The sequence below is a fragment of the Tenrec ecaudatus genome, chromosome 1 (genome assembly GCF_050624435.1).
Source record: "Tenrec ecaudatus isolate mTenEca1 chromosome 1, mTenEca1.hap1, whole genome shotgun sequence".
Taxonomy (NCBI): Eukaryota; Metazoa; Chordata; class Mammalia; order Afrosoricida; family Tenrecidae; genus Tenrec; species Tenrec ecaudatus.
In genome coordinates, this window is record NC_134530.1 from 71,126,072 (window position 1) to 71,142,154 (window position 16,083).

The window sequence follows — 16,083 nt, forward strand, 5'->3', positions numbered from 1 at the left end:
GTTCCCTAAATCAGTGGTTCTCAACCATTCTAATGCCATGACCCTTTAATACAGTTCCTCATGCTGTGGTGACCCCCAACCATAAAATTATTTTCATTCCTACTTCATAACTAATTTTGCTGCTGTTATGTATCAGGCAGCTCCTGTGAAAGGGGTTGTTTGACCGCCCCCCCCAAGGGGGTCACCACCCACAGGTTGACAACCACTGCCCTAGACGGTGACAAAGCTTTAGCAGTTCCAGTAGAGGATAAGTTTGTCCACAGAGCAGCTGAAAAATGCTGGGATTGAATCTCATTGGCCAAACTTGGATCACATGATCATCCCTGAAACAATCAATGCATTCAGTTATATATGTAGAATGTTCTAATAGACCAGGGCCTGGGTCCTGTGGCCACTGCTAGAAGTAGGGTGTGAGGTCTGCAGCACCCAAGCCATATATATTGAGGGGAAGCTCTGTAATAAAGTCTGGACAGACCAAAAAAGGATGTTCATTACTCTTAAGAAGCCATTGCTCAAATTCCTCCAATATCTAGGCAAAAACAAATAAACAATGAACACTTCCAGATGCATTCAAATGATCTGTCACTTTCTCCAGCAACTTTTGAAGAGCAACAGGGGTTTCTGAAACCCTCATCTCTTCAAATTGGAAAATCTTCACAAGACAGAAAAAAATCCATTCTGTTTATGTACTCTGCAGCCGTAGGGATTTAATACCTGCTCTGACTTCCAGCACTGGAAACCACTGACTCCATAGGAAGTGGCTAAGCCATCCTGTATGTGGAATACAATGTTCTGGTCTATTTTGGAATGTTTATTCAGAGTCAGAAAATCCACACAAACCTAGATCTTACCTTTTTTTCTTAACTATCACAAAAGGGAAATGAAGGACACGGAATCCAGAATTGATGTAGTTCATCAGTAGCTCTTTAAGGTGAACTCAAAAACCATCAGTCTCAGACAACACCAACTTTCTTAAACCATAATCTACGGGATTTGGGTCTTCAGCTCTTTCTTATGTTGCTTACCTATACCCAGCCACATCCCATTCTTACAGAAACTACTCTTGGCTTGGTTTTTCCATGATACAGTTTCATAACACTCTGAATTTGGGAAAATCCCAAAATTACAGCTTTAAAAGTTAAAGAACTCAGGGTAAAAGCAGAAAGGATGGGAATTTGGATCTCTGACTGCCTTGATTTTCCTGTGACTTCAACACTGAAACAAGGATGGGAATGTTCAGATGGTTTGCTCCTTCATGTTTTAGTTAAACATTTTAAAATCTAGGCTGTTGCCTAGTGGTTAACGTTGGCCTGCAATCTACAAGGTCAGCAGTTCGAAGCTACCAGCAGCTCTGTGAGAGAAAGACGGGGCTTTCTACTCTCATAAACAGTTCCAGTCTTGGAACCCCACAGGGGCAGCTCTACCCTGTCCTTTACTGACTCACTTGTGTCAGTATTGACTGGATGGCAGTGAATCAAGTTCAGCCCCCATCAATGAACCTCTGACTCCTGGGCACCACCAGATTCCAACATCAAAGTACAGATTTTTCACCTCTTCCCTCATTGCCAAAGTTCTCTTGGAAACTCAAGCCTTACAATTGATATTCAAATCACATCTGATCTATTCTTCATTGCTATCATGGGAGATGACTAGGATGCTTGGCACTTGGGAATCTACATACTGTTTTGTTGAGTGTCCCTATTCCTTCCACAAGACAAATTTGGGATTTCCAGCTAGCTAGCACCTCCTCAAGTAAGAGTTGAAGATAGTTTAAGCTCTGGGTTCATTTCTATTCCCTATATTTCTTAGCTGCTATTCAACCTTAGGTAAACTATACCAGGGTTTTGTTGGTTTTTAAAAAACAAATTTTAAATTGTTAATTAGGAGGAAGTTTATACTTCAGATTATCAGTTTTGTATTCAGCAGTTTAAATTACTTATCAACTGCCCTCCTCTCCACAGTAGCTTATCCTACCACTATCACCACCCTTATTTGATTTCTCTTATGAATTAGCATCTTTCCCTTCACCCATGTTAATACCTGCCAGTTCTCTAGCCTCTTGCTTCATCCTCCCTCTCTTGCCTGCTCCCCACCCCCACCCCCACCCCTTGGCAACCTCCAAAGTCTGTTCCCTTTTGTATGAAAGTCTTTTTCTCTTTTTTCTTTCTAACAGTGATCTCATATGATATTTGTCATTTTGTGATTGACTTATTTCATTCAACATAATGTGCTCCAGGTTATTTAATGTCTTAAGGTACTTTGTGGTTTCATCAGTTTTTCAGCCTTGCAGAGTATTCCATTGTACATATGGACCAAAGTTCTTTTGTCCATTCTTCACTGATGGACACTTAGGTTGTTTCCATCTTCTTGCTATTGTGAACAGTGTGTAGTAGGGTTGTTATTTTTTTAATCATTTTATTGGGGGCTTTACAACTCTTATCATAATACATCCATCCATTGTGTCAACTATGTTTGTACATATGTTGCCATCATCATTTTCAAAACATTTTCTTTCTACTTAAGCCCTTGATATCAGTTCATTTTTCCCTTCCACCACCCTCCCACCCTTATGAACCTTGATAATTTATTAATTTTTTGTTCATGTCTTACATCAATTGCTGTCTCCCTTCACCCATTTTTCTGTTGTCCATCCCCTGGGAGGGGATTATATGTAGATCCTTGTGATTGGTTCCCCCTTCCTCTCCCCACCTTACCCTTACTTTCCTGGTGTCACTACTCTCATTGGTCCTGAGGGGTTTATCTGTCCAGGATTCCCTGTGTTTCCAGCTCTGATCTGTACCCATGTACATGCTCTGGTCTAGCTGGATTTATAAGGTAGAATTGGGGTCATGATATTTGGGGGGGGGAGCATTAAAGAACTAGAGGAAAGTTGTATGTTTCATCGGCGCTATACTGCACCTTAACTGGCTTGTCTCTTCCCTGTGACCCCTCTGTAAGGGGATGTCTAATTGTCTACAGATGGGCTTTGAGTCTCCACTCTGCTGTAGCAGAGTTTTTATTGTTGTTTTCCATTGTGATTTGGGTGAATGGTTACATAGTATACTGGTTTTCCATTCAATACTTCATATTTTGCAGACATTGCAATCCCCACAAAGTAATAAGACTCCTCTTACTTCCTCCATCTGTTTATCATTCCCTTTATCCTTCTTTCTTATCTGTTCCTGTTTTCTGACCTTTATTCCTGGGAAAATGCTACCCTTTTGCTCACCTATGGTCGCTTGCTCTAATGAATGTATCCATCCCTGGTGTCACGGTTCACCCTACAGGCCTATCATTTGGCTGCAAGCTGTTCTACAAGTGAGTTCGGCTTCAGGCTTCGAGGGTATTAAGGCCATAAGCTCAGGAATTCTTCCAGTCTTTATTAGATCAGTAAGCCTAGTCTTTGTAAAATTTTTATTATTTTTAGTACTGGTTCACCTTTTTCTCCAACTCTATCTAGGTCACGTTAGGGAGTTAGATTTAGGGACAGGGGGTTGCCCCTCCCACGCCTGCAAAGGCCTCCATGGAGTCGGTCAGAAGGAAATCAGCCAACCATTAAACACTTATGAAGACTCCAAACTGAGCATGCTCATACTCGAGCGCCTGAGCAAGGTGGGAGGCACATCCGAGCTGTTCAAACTAGGCCCAGGCTCATGACCTCACCTAGGTGGGCTCAACCCAGTCAATGGGGTCAACCAATACTTTCAACCACACCTTCCCCCAGCCCGGGAGGCCTAGAATAAAGGCAGAGAGCATGCTCTAGGATGCTCTCTTACCCTAGTGCCTCCACACTGGCCCCTTTGCTCTCTGGCCTCCCCACACCCTCCTGTCCCTTGCTCCCTCATCCCTGGGATCCCACCTCCCCAGTTCCACACCTGTGGATACTCTTTTCCACGAGGTTGTTCGTGCCCAATTGTGAACCCCTTTGAGACTATAAAATCTGAAACTGGTCCTTCCCCTCATAAAAACTCACTTGGGTTACAAAACGGGCTTTGGCCTGAATTCTTTCATCATGGGAAGCCAAGAAACGAGGTATCACCCACTGGAGAAACCTTACAGACCTTCTATTGTGATCTTTTTCAGAACTGCTGGTGTTGTTAGCAGGCACCATCTAATTCTTCTGGTCTCAGAGTGGTAGAGACTGATACTTCCACGATCTGTTAGTCCACTGAACTAATTGTTTCTATATGTCTTTCGATTTTCAGCACACTTCTTTCCTGCAGATGGGGAGAAGCACTTTGGATGCTCACTCACAAGCTTTCAAGACCCTACTCGCTCCATCTGCGCGAAGCGATCATGTCTAAGGGACCCGCTGTTGGCATTGATCTTGGCACCACCTACTCCTGCGTGGGTGTTTTCCAGCATGGAAAAGCGGAAATAATTGCAAATGATCAGAGCAACCGGACCACCCCAGCTATGTTGCCTTTACGGACACGGAATGATTGATTGACGATGCAGCAAAGAACCAAGTTGCTATGAATCCCACAAACACGGTTTTTGATGCCAAACGTCTGATTGGATGAAAATTTGATGATGCAGATGTCCAGTCTGATATGAAACATTGGCCCTTCGTGGTGGTGAAGGATGCAGGCAGGCCCAAAGTCCAAGTAGAATATAAGGGAGAAACAAAAAGCTTGTATCCAGAGGAGGTCTCCTCCATGGTTCTGACTAAGGTGAAGGAAACTGCAGAAGCCTACCTTGGGAAGACGGTCACCAATGCTGTCGTCACTGTACCAGCCTGTTTTAATGACTCTCAGCACCAGGCTACCAAAGATGCAGGAACCATTGCTGGCCTCAATGTACTTAGAATCATCAATGAGCCAACTGCTGCTGCAATTGCTTAAGGCTTGGACAAAAAAGTTGGTGCTGAGAGAAATGTGCTGATATCTGACTTGGGAGGTGACATGTTTGATGTATCGATCCTCACTATTGAAGATGGCATCTTTGAGGTAAAATCGACAGCTGGAGACACCCACTTGGGTGGAGAAGATTTTGACAACCGAATGGTCAATCATTTTATTTCTGAGTTCAAGCGCAAGCACGAAAAAGACATCAGTGAGAATAAGAGAGCTGTCCGTCGCCTACACACTGCTTGTGAACGTGCAAAGCACACTCTGTCTTCCAGCACCCAGGCCAGTATTGAAATTGATTCTCTATCTGAAGGCATCGACTTCTATACCTCTATCACCTGTGCCCAATTTGAAGAGTTGGATGTTGACTTGTTCCGAGGCACCCTGGACCCTGTGGAGAAAGCCCTTAGAGATGCCAAGCTTGACAAGTCGCAGATCCATGACACTGTCCTGGTGGGTGGTTCTACCTGTATTCCTAAGATTCAGGAACCTCTTCAGGATTTCTTCAATGGAAAGGAACTGAACAAGAGCATCAACCCTGATGAGGCTGTTGCTTATGGTGCAGCTGTTCAGGCAGCCATCTTATCTGGAGACAAATCTGAAAATGTTCAGGACCTGCTGCTCTTTGATGTCCCTCCACTTTCCCTGGGCATTGAAACAGCTGGTGGAGTTATGACTGTTCTTATCAAGCGCAATACTACCCTTCCTGCCAAGCAGACGCAGACCTTCACAACCTACTCTGATAACCAGCCCGGTGTACTCATTCAGGTTTATGAAGGTGAACGTGCAATGACCAAGGACAACAACCTGCTTGGGAAACTTGAGCTCACTGGCATACCTCCTGCCCCACGTGGCGTTCCTCAGATTGAAGTCACTTTTGATATTGATGCCAATGGCATTCTCAATGTACCTGCTGTGGATAAGAGAACTGGACAAGAAAACAAGATTACCATCACCAATGATCAAGGTCGTCTGAGTAAAGAAGATATTGAACGGACGGTCCAGGAAGCTGACAAGTACAAAGCAGAAGATGAAAAGCAGCGGGATAAGGTGTCTTCTAAGAATTCACTTGAATCTTACGCATTTAACATGAAAGCCACTGTTGAAGATGAGAAGCTGCGAGGGAAGATAAATGATGATGACAAACAGAAGATTCTTGGCAAGTGTAATGAAATTATCAACTGGCTTGATAAGAATCAGACTGCAGAGAAAGAGGAATTTGAGCACCAGCAGAAAGAGCTGGAGAAAGTCTGCAACCCCATCATTACCAAGCTGTACCAGAGTGCTGGAGGCATGCCTGGAGGGACGCCTGGGGGCTTCCCTGGTGGTGGAGCTCCTCCATCTGGTGGTGCTTCATCTGGAACCACCATCGAAGAGGTTGATTAAACCAAGTAGAGAATAGAAACAGCATTGTTCCACATTTAAAAATGGAAGGACCCAAATTTGTAGCACACTGACCCAGCAGTAAGGAGTTAAAGCTGCTATGATAAATTTCTGGGCATTCTCCATACTTGAACATACAGTATGCATAGGGGACATCAAGTCAACATTGCACTTTATTAGTACTGTTACTGTAAGTGGAACATGCAATGCCTTGGAAAATAAAGCTGTATTTAAATTGGCAAAAAAAAAAAAAAAGACCCTACTCACTACTCAGCTGTAGCAAAGGAGTGCTCTTGATAGAAAGACATAGGATGATCACAGGGCTTATTATGAAGATGTTTTAAGACAATTGAAAACTGGATTGTTGAGAAAAGGCTAGAAAATCTGCATTAAGGATTTTATTTTAACCACAATGCATCTGCTCTGCAAAGGTAGCCAAGACTGTCCTGTGAGAACTTGGTTAGAACACCTTACCCTCTTCATCTTGCAGTCCTAATCTTGCCCCTTCAGACTTTTTTGTTGTTGTTTCCCCAAATCAAAGAGCATTAAAGGGAACACAGTCTGAGTCTCTCAAGGCTGCCCAAGCTGCCATTGGGAAGTGGTATAAGTTGAAGAGCATAGAATTCTTTGGGGGAAGGGTTAGAAAAATGGAAACAATTAGCAGTGTATAACTCTAGGAGGAAGACATGCTGAGGACCAATAGCTCGATATTTTAATTTTTGTTTAATAAAGGTTTCTATGATTTAGTAGTAACAATTTTTTTACTTACCTCCATATGTGCCATACTATGATAATTCATTCATCTGTTGATAGACGCTGAAGTTATTTCCAGTTTTGTGCTATTGTTGATGAAGCTGAAATGAACATGGATGTAAATATGTCTATTCAAGTCAAAGCTCTTATCTCTCTAGGATATATGCCTGGTAGTAGGACTTATAGCATGATTTTTGTTTTGTCCACAGTTTCCCAAGAGTTTCTTCCCCACCCAATCTCATCTAGTGCTCTGCCTTTTGAGGGTTCATAGTGCCCATTATCATACCGCCTTGCAAATATCAATTGGGCCACCCTCAGGCTTTCCTACGTCTGGTGAAATCCTCACCTAAGGCAATCAAATCCTTGATGTGAATCTCCAGTCGCCTTAAGAATTTACAATCACACTGTCTTCTTTTCTTTCTTTCTTTTCTAATATTAGTTTCAAACATTGGAAGAATCTAAAAGATCATTCTGGATATGGAACCTAGAAATGTCCCCAAAATCTTAGAGGATCCTGATTCATACTGTTTGTATATTTGACACTGTTTCTTCTGTCTTCTATTAAAACATCATTAGCCTCAGTGAGAAAGTAAGTATATTTTCTCTCACCTGATGCTAGAAAAAATGGAGGGGGGGGGAGATCTGATCCCTCCCTACTAAATTTGTAAGAGCATTATACTTCTTCAGTCTTCTTTATTCAATATCCAACTCTCACATGCATATGAGGCAATGAAGAACACCATGGCTTGGGTCAGGCAAGCACCTTAGTCCTCAAAGTAACATCCTTGCTCTTCAATACACTGAAGAGGTCTTGTGAGGCAGATTTACCTAATGCAATCCATCTTTTGATCTCCTGACTGCTGCTTCCATGAGCATGGATTGTGGCTCCAGCAAGACAAAATCCTTGACAACTTCAACCTTTTCTCCATTGATCATGATGTGACCTATTGATCCAGTTGTGAAGATTCTGGTCTTCCTTACACTGAGTTGTAGTCCATACTGAAGACTACAATCCTTGATCTTCATCAGCAAGTGCTCCAAGTCCTCCTCACTTTCAGCAAGCAAGGTTTGTCATCACAAATTGTTAAAAAGCCTGCCTCCAGCCTGTATGACCATGAGGTGTCGATAGGATCAGATAGCAGGCATCAAAGAACAAAAAATCATATCACTGTGAATGAGAGGGAGTGTGGAGTAGAGACCCAAAGCCCATCTGTAGGTACCTGGACATCCCTACAGAAGGGTTGCGGGGAGGAGATGAGCCAGTCAGGATGCAGTATAGCACTGATGAAACATACAGCCTTCCTCTAGTTCTTTAGTGCTTCCCGCCCGCCCCTCATGATCCCCATTCTACCTTACAACTCAACTAGACCAGAGGATGTACACTGGTACAGATCAGAGCTGGAAACACAAGGAATCCATATAGCCCCCTCAGGACCAACAATAAGAGTAGCAATGCCAGGAGGGTAAGGGAAAAGTGAGGGAGAAAGGGGGAACCAATCACAATGATCTACATATAATCCCCTCCTTGGGGAAGGGACAACAGAATGGACAATGTCTCCAAGGAAGGGAGACATTGGACAGTGAGTGTAAGACATGAAAAAATAATTTATAAATTATCAAGTGTTAATGAGAGAGGGAGGGGGAAAATGAGGAGCTGATACCAAGGGTGCAAGTAGAAAGAAAATATTTTGGGAATGATGATGGCAACAAATGTACAAATGTGCTTGACACAATGGATGGATGGATGGATTGTGATAAGAGTTGTACAAGCCCCCAATAAAATGATTTTTTTAAAAAGACTTCCTCCAATCCTGATGCATATTCTTTTTCATATAATCCAGTTTCTCTGATTTATTTGCTCAGCATACAAATTGATCTAGGTCCTTGAACATTTCATTCTATTTACCTTAGTCTTCTTGAGCTACCATTTGAAATTTTCTACTCAGCCCTCTTCAACGTCATCCTTTATTCCATTTGCTTGAGCTGTTCTACGTTCACAGCAAGTTTCAGAGTATCTTCTGACATTCACTTTGCTCTTTTATTTCTTTCTTATCTTTTAAAGACCTTTTGCTTTTTCCAAGCATGAATGATGTCCTCCCATAGCCCATCAGGTCTCTGTCGTGAGTGTTCAATGCATCAAAGCGTTTCTTGAGATGCTCTCTAAATTCAGGTGGGATGTGGACTTGTTTTAATATTCTTCAGCTTTATACTGAACTTACATATGAACAGTTTATGGTCTGTTCCACAGTTGGTACCTGGTCTGGTTTTAGCTGCTGATACTGAGTTTCTCTATCGTGTCTTTCCACAGATATAGCCAATTTGATTTCTGTGTGTTTCATCTGGGGAAGTTTATGTGTGTAGTTACCTTTTGTGTTGTTGAAAAAGATATTTTCTATTTATAAGTCATTGGTTTTGCAAAATTCTATCATGCGATCTCCAGCTTCATTTCTATAACCAAGCCTATATTTTCTAACTACTGGTCCTTCTTCTTTATTTCCAACTTTTGCATTCTGATCACCAATAACTAGCAATGCATCTTGGTTGCATGTTTGATTAATTTCTGACAGAAGTCAGTGATAGAATTCTTCAATTTCTTTATCACGACCTTTTTTCATTGGTGCCTAAATTTTAATCATAGGACTTTCTCTCTCTCTTCCGGTCCCTGGCTTTCCGGGAGCTGCAGGCGTCGGTGCAGACATGGCCAAATCCAAGAACCACACCACGCACAACCAATCCCGGAAATGGCACAGAAACGGCATCAAAAAACCCCGGTCACAACGATACGAATCTCTTAAGGGGGTGGACCCCAAGTTCCTGAGGAACATGCGCTTCGCCAAGAAGCACAACAAGAAGGGCCTGAAGAAAATGCAGGCCAACAACGCCAAGGCTGCGGCTGCTCGCGCTGAGGCCATCAAGGATCTTGTGAAGCCCACAGAGGTCAAGGCCAAGATCCCAATGGGCGTCAACCGCAAGCTCAGCCAACTGGCCTACATTGCCCACCCCAAGCTTGGCAAGCGGGCTCGGGCACGTATTGCCAAGGGTCTGAGGCTATGCCGGCCCAAGGCCAAGGCACAAAGCAAGGCTGATGCTCCAGCCAAGGCCACGACTCCAACAAAAGCTCCCAAAGGCGCCCCTGCCCCAGCTCAAGCTCCCAAAGGCCCCCAGGCTCCCACAAAGTAGAGTTCTCTGTGAGGGCGAGAGGGACTGGTGTGAGCCCTGGTCTGCCGCCTGCATGGCGCTGGTGTCTTCTTGTGCTGTTTGTTGTACAAATAAACCCACGTGGTGCCGTAAAAATTTTTTTTAATAATAGTTGTATTGATTGGATTCCATTGAAAGTGGATAGATCCTTTCACAGAGAGCATTGTACTTCATGATGGATTTAGCAAGATCCTTTCTGACAACGAATGCCATACTGTTGTTCTTCATTGTTTATTCCTGGCATAGTAAATCTGAGTCTGATTCAAAATGGCAAACACCTGTCCTTTTCAGCTCCTTCATGACTATCAGCCTTCATGTGTTCTATTTCATTTTTGACCGCTTCCAATTTTCCTAAATCCACATTGCACACATTTCAAGTTCCCATCATTAAAAGAGTTTTGCTGCTGTTTCCCTTTACCATCAGCAAATGAAAGTTCCAAAGGCTCCACTCCCACAGGCTTTACCTGATTCACGCCACCATGGTCGACTCCCCTCTAAGAAATCAGCTCCTCTTCAGTCACATTGGACCCAGGGGCCCATCCTCTGGCAGTATCTCCAACAATGTTCCTTTGTTTGGGCTTTCAGTATTTGACAATGCTTAGAAGCTATACGTAAGGTTTTCAATGGCTCCTTCCTCCGAAGTAGGGCGCTGGGACCTCTTCATTGTCTGTTCTTTGTCTGGAAGCTTCACTGAAACCCGTCTACTGTGGGTGACCCTGCTGGCATTTGAAAAAGCAGTGACATCGCTCCCAGCATCACAGCAATACACAAACCACCACTGAAAAACCGAACTGACAGACAAGTGGCCGAAGTCTATGTTGTAAAGCCTTACTTATACCTTAACATCTCACTAGAACTAGATATATGGAGCATGAGAAAGAAGGGAAAGTTAGAGTTGTCTGCTTCCCTGCAACTCATTTCTTAGAGAGATTGTCCTACCACTGCTTTGAAATGATCTCCTCCCCTCTAGGCCACGAACTCCTTATTTAACACCGTACAGGACTTCTGTTAGACTCCAATCAATACTGTTTACTGAGTGGATACCTTGATAGCTATACCAATTACTATGAGGTTTTAGAAGAAAAAATGATTAACTAATTTCCCAGGGCAGGATGGGACGAGCAGAAGAAAGACATGATATTTAGGCCTTCGTCTTAAAGGATAGAACTAGAGTTCACTAGGCAGAGAAGAAAATTTTAGCATACAGACTACTTTGATATTATAGACCCCAAACAGTGGGTCAAACAAGACGGAAGTTTATTTTTCTCTCTTGTAACAGTCAAAAGGTGGGTCAGTGTCTGCGTTGAGAGGAGACTCTACCAGAACTCAGGGAAATTCTATTCCTTAAAAAGGAAAGCTTGGTCACTTTCATACATTGTCGCTTGAGGCAACCATTTCTGAAACACTTGTGAGTATAAAAAGGAATCCCTTGTTTGGAGAGCAAAAACATTCAGAATACCTAGAAGACAGAATGTGAATGGCAGAGGGAGATGAGGGAAGGTCAGATTGTAACAATCCCATCTATCTCTCACTACATTTCATATCCACCACCCACATGCACACAAACCTTGACAGCCTTGACCTGTCATCTGTCAGGATCACATGGGCCTCAAGGCCTTTATACTTGCTGTTCCCTCTACAGAGAATATGATTTCCCCCAGCTTGTCACTATAACTCCTTTCTCTTTATTCAGATCTTGACGCAAATGTCACTTCCACCAAATGGCCTTCCCTGAAAACTCTAGGCAACATGGCCCCATCCACATCAGCTTTTATTCTGGTAATGTATAATAATTTCTTTTTCTTTATTTTCAAACCAACAGCCTTACATTATTTATTGTTAAACTTGATGCAGAAGCATAAAAACCAAGGAGGAAATCAGATTACTTGCTAATACAAGTTCAATTGATCAGATGGTGGCAAAAGTCTTAACACAACTCAACACGATGTGAGCCTGGGCCAATGCGGCGTGTGTGCCCTCCCTCCGGGGACTCCTCACAGACCCAGCTTGATTCTTCTCCAATGTCTTCTCTTGGAGTTGTACCTGATCTTATTACCAGTTTTCATTCTAATCCATCTGTGTCTTGGCCAAGAATCTCTTGATCCTGAAAGTCTTATGAGACGACATGGTGAAGTCGGAGCAACACCACACTCAGAATGGAGGAGAAACTGAGAGAGAGTATTATAATTTCTTATTGGTGCTTATTACAATCTAAAATAACTTTATTTACATGTTTTTCTGTTTGCTTGAATATCTAGCAAGGCATTAGATTCTATGAAGGCGGGTATATGAGTTATATTATGCATTTCCCTATAGCACAGTGCCTAGACCACTACTCCACAAAGATTTGCTGAAGACATTTTGTTTAATTCCTCGGTTCTTTTCAACTGTGACTTAGAGAGGTGATAGGTATGTCAATGTTCTTTCAGCATCCTCACTGTCTGAGTTATCAACTCTACCACCCTCCACCATGAGCTAACATTTCCACCAAAACACGAATTTCAAATTGTAAATATGTTACAATATTAAGTGTATTCAGTGTGCCCAAACACTTTTCAGTTCCATAGTTGTTCCAAAATAATACACCAGTAGGAGTTGACTTTAAAATATGAGATCAGACAGTGTGATATTTGCAGGGAAAGGACAGAAATTTACTGTGTGTAGATAGACAGATACTGCTAAGAGACTAAAGAAAAAGAGCCAGAAATAGCCCCGCACATATATGCTAAAATGAGTTTTCACAAAAGTGCACAGGCAATTCAATGGAAAAAAGAATAATCTTTTCAACAAATAGGGCTGAAACAATTGAATACTACTTGCAACACTTACCTTACACTTTACATAAAAATTAACTAAAATGAATAATAATCCTAAATATAAAACCTAAAATGATAAAATTTCTAGAAGAAAACACATGAGAAAATATTCATGACCTGAGATGAGGCAAAATTTCTTAGGTACAACACAAAAGCATAACCCATACAAATATATAAATTAGGCTTCATCAAAATGAGAAACTTGGGGGAGGGGATACTGACAGCAATGATGACTGTATAACCCCACTCGAGGGGAACAAGTAACAGAACTGTAAGTGAATGGATGCATTGGATGGTGTAAGATCTGGCCAAAATGATAATATAATAATAAGGGCTCCTGGGAAATAGGGTGGGGGAGGGAAGGGATAAAGGGGAGCTGATAACAAAGAGCTCAAGAAGAAAGAAAATATTTTGAAAATGATGGTGGCACCAATTGTACAATTTATGCTTGATCTAATTGAATTATGGATTGTTATAATATCTATAAGCACTCCCAATAAAATGATTGATTTTTAATGACATAATTTTGCTCTGTGATACCGTTAAGAGAAGAAAAGACAAGCTACAGGCTGGGAGAAAATATTTGCAAGTCACATGCCTTAAAAAGATAAAGAAGAGATAAAGAAATTAGTAATACAAAAGCAAGCCAGCTCATAAAAACAAATAAATAAGCAAGAAAGATAGGGACATATCACCAATGATAAATCACTACCCAGCCCAAAATGTCAATAGCTCTGAAGTTAAGAAACCTCAGTCTGAGTCAAGGGTCAGCACACACCATACATTCCACAGATCAAATTTGGCCCTACCATTTGTTTTTGTACAGCCTGCAAGCAAAGAATATTCTTTCCATTTTAAAAAAAATGGGGGGAAATTTTTTTAACCTTTAAATCATTTGAAATTCTAATTTCTGTCTCCTTAAATGAAGGCACAGTCCTTGGTGTATGAATTATCTGCTCCAAAGGTCAAGTTCAGTAGTCGTGAAAGAGATGGTGTCAATGCAAAGTCTAGAATATTTATTATTTGTCCCTTCACTGGAAATGTTTGCTGACACCAGGTCTAGACCCACAGAACTGTATGCAAAAAGGATTGAAATGTTACGTATGTAGACTTTAGAAAGTGAGATATAGATGTCCACAGAGAAGTACCACGGTGAGCTAAGCTGACACATTTGTTTCTTTAAATCTACATGCCCTTTCTGGTGTTTCTTATAGAAAAGAATGCACATGATTATTTTAAATAGTGAAGGACAGGAATTCATCGATGGCTGAGTTTTGATGTGAGAATTTCCTGTGGTTTTTTTTTTAATTGTATGCCATAACTCTGACCATGAAGAAACTCATTCTGTCTGCTAGACAGAGACAGTTCTCCAGAGAAGACATCTGTGGTGAAATAGCTAATATCCCATGCACTTGTCATCAGCTCAGTTAACGAGGTCTGACTGGGTCTCTCTTAGCCGTGACTGGCCCTATACAGAATAGGGCATTTATCACGCTGTCAAGGGCAAGCCAGCTGACCATCATACACACAGACTCAAGAGCCTGTCACTTAGCTCCTGTCCATTAGCCCCTGTTCAAACATACAAAAGCTCTGGCCCTGGGACTGCAGTCACGTTATCAGTCCCCTCCAGATCCTAGAAGTGTGATCAGGCACGAGCTTGCTATATTCTACCATCCCTCATTTCCTCTTGGACAAACTGTCAGTTAATTAGTTAATGTGGGTAAAAATGCTGGAAGCTGAAAAATGCCCAGCTGGCCTATCATGATAATTGTCTGCTGGGCCCCTTCCCTTTGATTTTTCTCCACCCAAAGTCTCCCCACAAGACCCATTACTGTCTGTCAATGGGAAACCCCCACCCCCCCAACCCCCGGGAGGTGATGGAGTGGCTGCCCATGTTTAAAGTCAGAACCTCAACTAAAATCATAAATCCTGAAACTTAGAGTCTGGATTGGCTTTATTTTTTAGAGGAACTGGTACCTATACAGACCCAAGAGTCGACCAAATTTATCAGATTTTGGAAGATCTTTGTCTAGTACTGGATGAGCTATTTAGAAAAGGCAAACCGCCTTTTGAGATGACTACATGGAAATGATGGGATGATTTGCTCTACCTGCTTTGAACCTGACACTCCAAAGTCAGCATTCCAGTCTCTTTCTCTCAGTTCAAGCCACGCTACTCAGAAAGTTGATCTCAGATGGTTGCTGAAGTTGTATGCAGTTATCCAGTGCCCAACTAGAAAGGTGCCCAGGCCAAGCCCATGGTACTACGTTCCATCTCCCTATCTGAAGGGTACTTCTTTCAGTACTAAGACTGAAAATAGCTGACCTCAATATTCCAAGGTAATATTACAGAGTCGTAAAGAGCACAGTTTCATTGTGGCCATATCAGGGCAATTCCTCTGTGCTCTCTGACAGTCCTCTGAGAATAGTGTTCCCGTTTTTCCTTGCACCTCGTTCATCCTTCCTTTCCATCTTCATTCTTAAGGTCCCCTTAGCGGTCACCAGGTCACCCTTTCTTGGTCTCTCTCTCTCTTCTACTATAACCAGAGAGAGTATCCCCAAACACAATTGTGACGCTATCACTGTCTACCTGAACTTGTTTGATAACACGCCATAATTTATAAAGTCAAAACTCCCTAGTTTAACAATTAAAACCCTTCAAAAACCTGGTTCTCATTTCTCACCTTCCAACACACTATACCTGTACCACACTAGACACTTTCTTCTGTGATTTGAGCAGGCTAGGCTCTGCACCCATACACCTACTCTTTCTTTTCTCTTTTAATACCCTCTCTACCTCACCAGTCCCTTGAGAAGGATATCATGCTTGGTCAAGTAGAGGGGCAGCCTCAATGTAAGAATACTTTGCTCTATTAAACTGGCATTCTATGATGCTCACCTTCCCGACACAACTGCTGAAGACAAAGCAGGTAAATAAGTAAATGTGGTGAAGAAAGCTGATGGTGCCCGGCTATCAAAAGATATAATGTCTGGGGTCTTAAAGGCTTGAAGGCAAACAAGCGGCCATCTAGCTGAGAAGCAACAAAGCCTGCATGGAAGAAGCACACCAGCCTATGTGATTAC

General features: G+C 42.2%; 1 protein-coding gene and 1 pseudogene across 1 annotated transcript; both read left to right on the forward strand.

Annotated features, from left to right (window-relative positions):
• The first annotated feature begins 4,282 nt into the window (after positions 1-4,282).
• LOC142435108 (heat shock cognate 71 kDa protein-like) lies at positions 4,283-6,289 on the forward strand (annotated as a pseudogene).
• Positions 6,290-9,630: 3,341 nt separating this feature from the next.
• LOC142435124 (large ribosomal subunit protein eL29-like) lies at positions 9,631-10,166 on the forward strand. Its single transcript, XM_075539714.1, has one exon. It carries the CDS (start codon positions 9,684-9,686, stop codon positions 10,164-10,166), a length of 483 nt encoding a protein of 160 aa, XP_075395829.1. The 5' UTR covers positions 9,631-9,683.
• Positions 10,167-16,083: the final 5,917 nt, after the last annotated feature.

What these genes read in the sequence shown, in the direction of transcription:
- LOC142435124 (XM_075539714.1), top strand. Translation starts at nt 9,684, where the DNA reads ATGGCCAAATCCAAGAACCACACCACGCACAACCAATCCCGGAAATGG.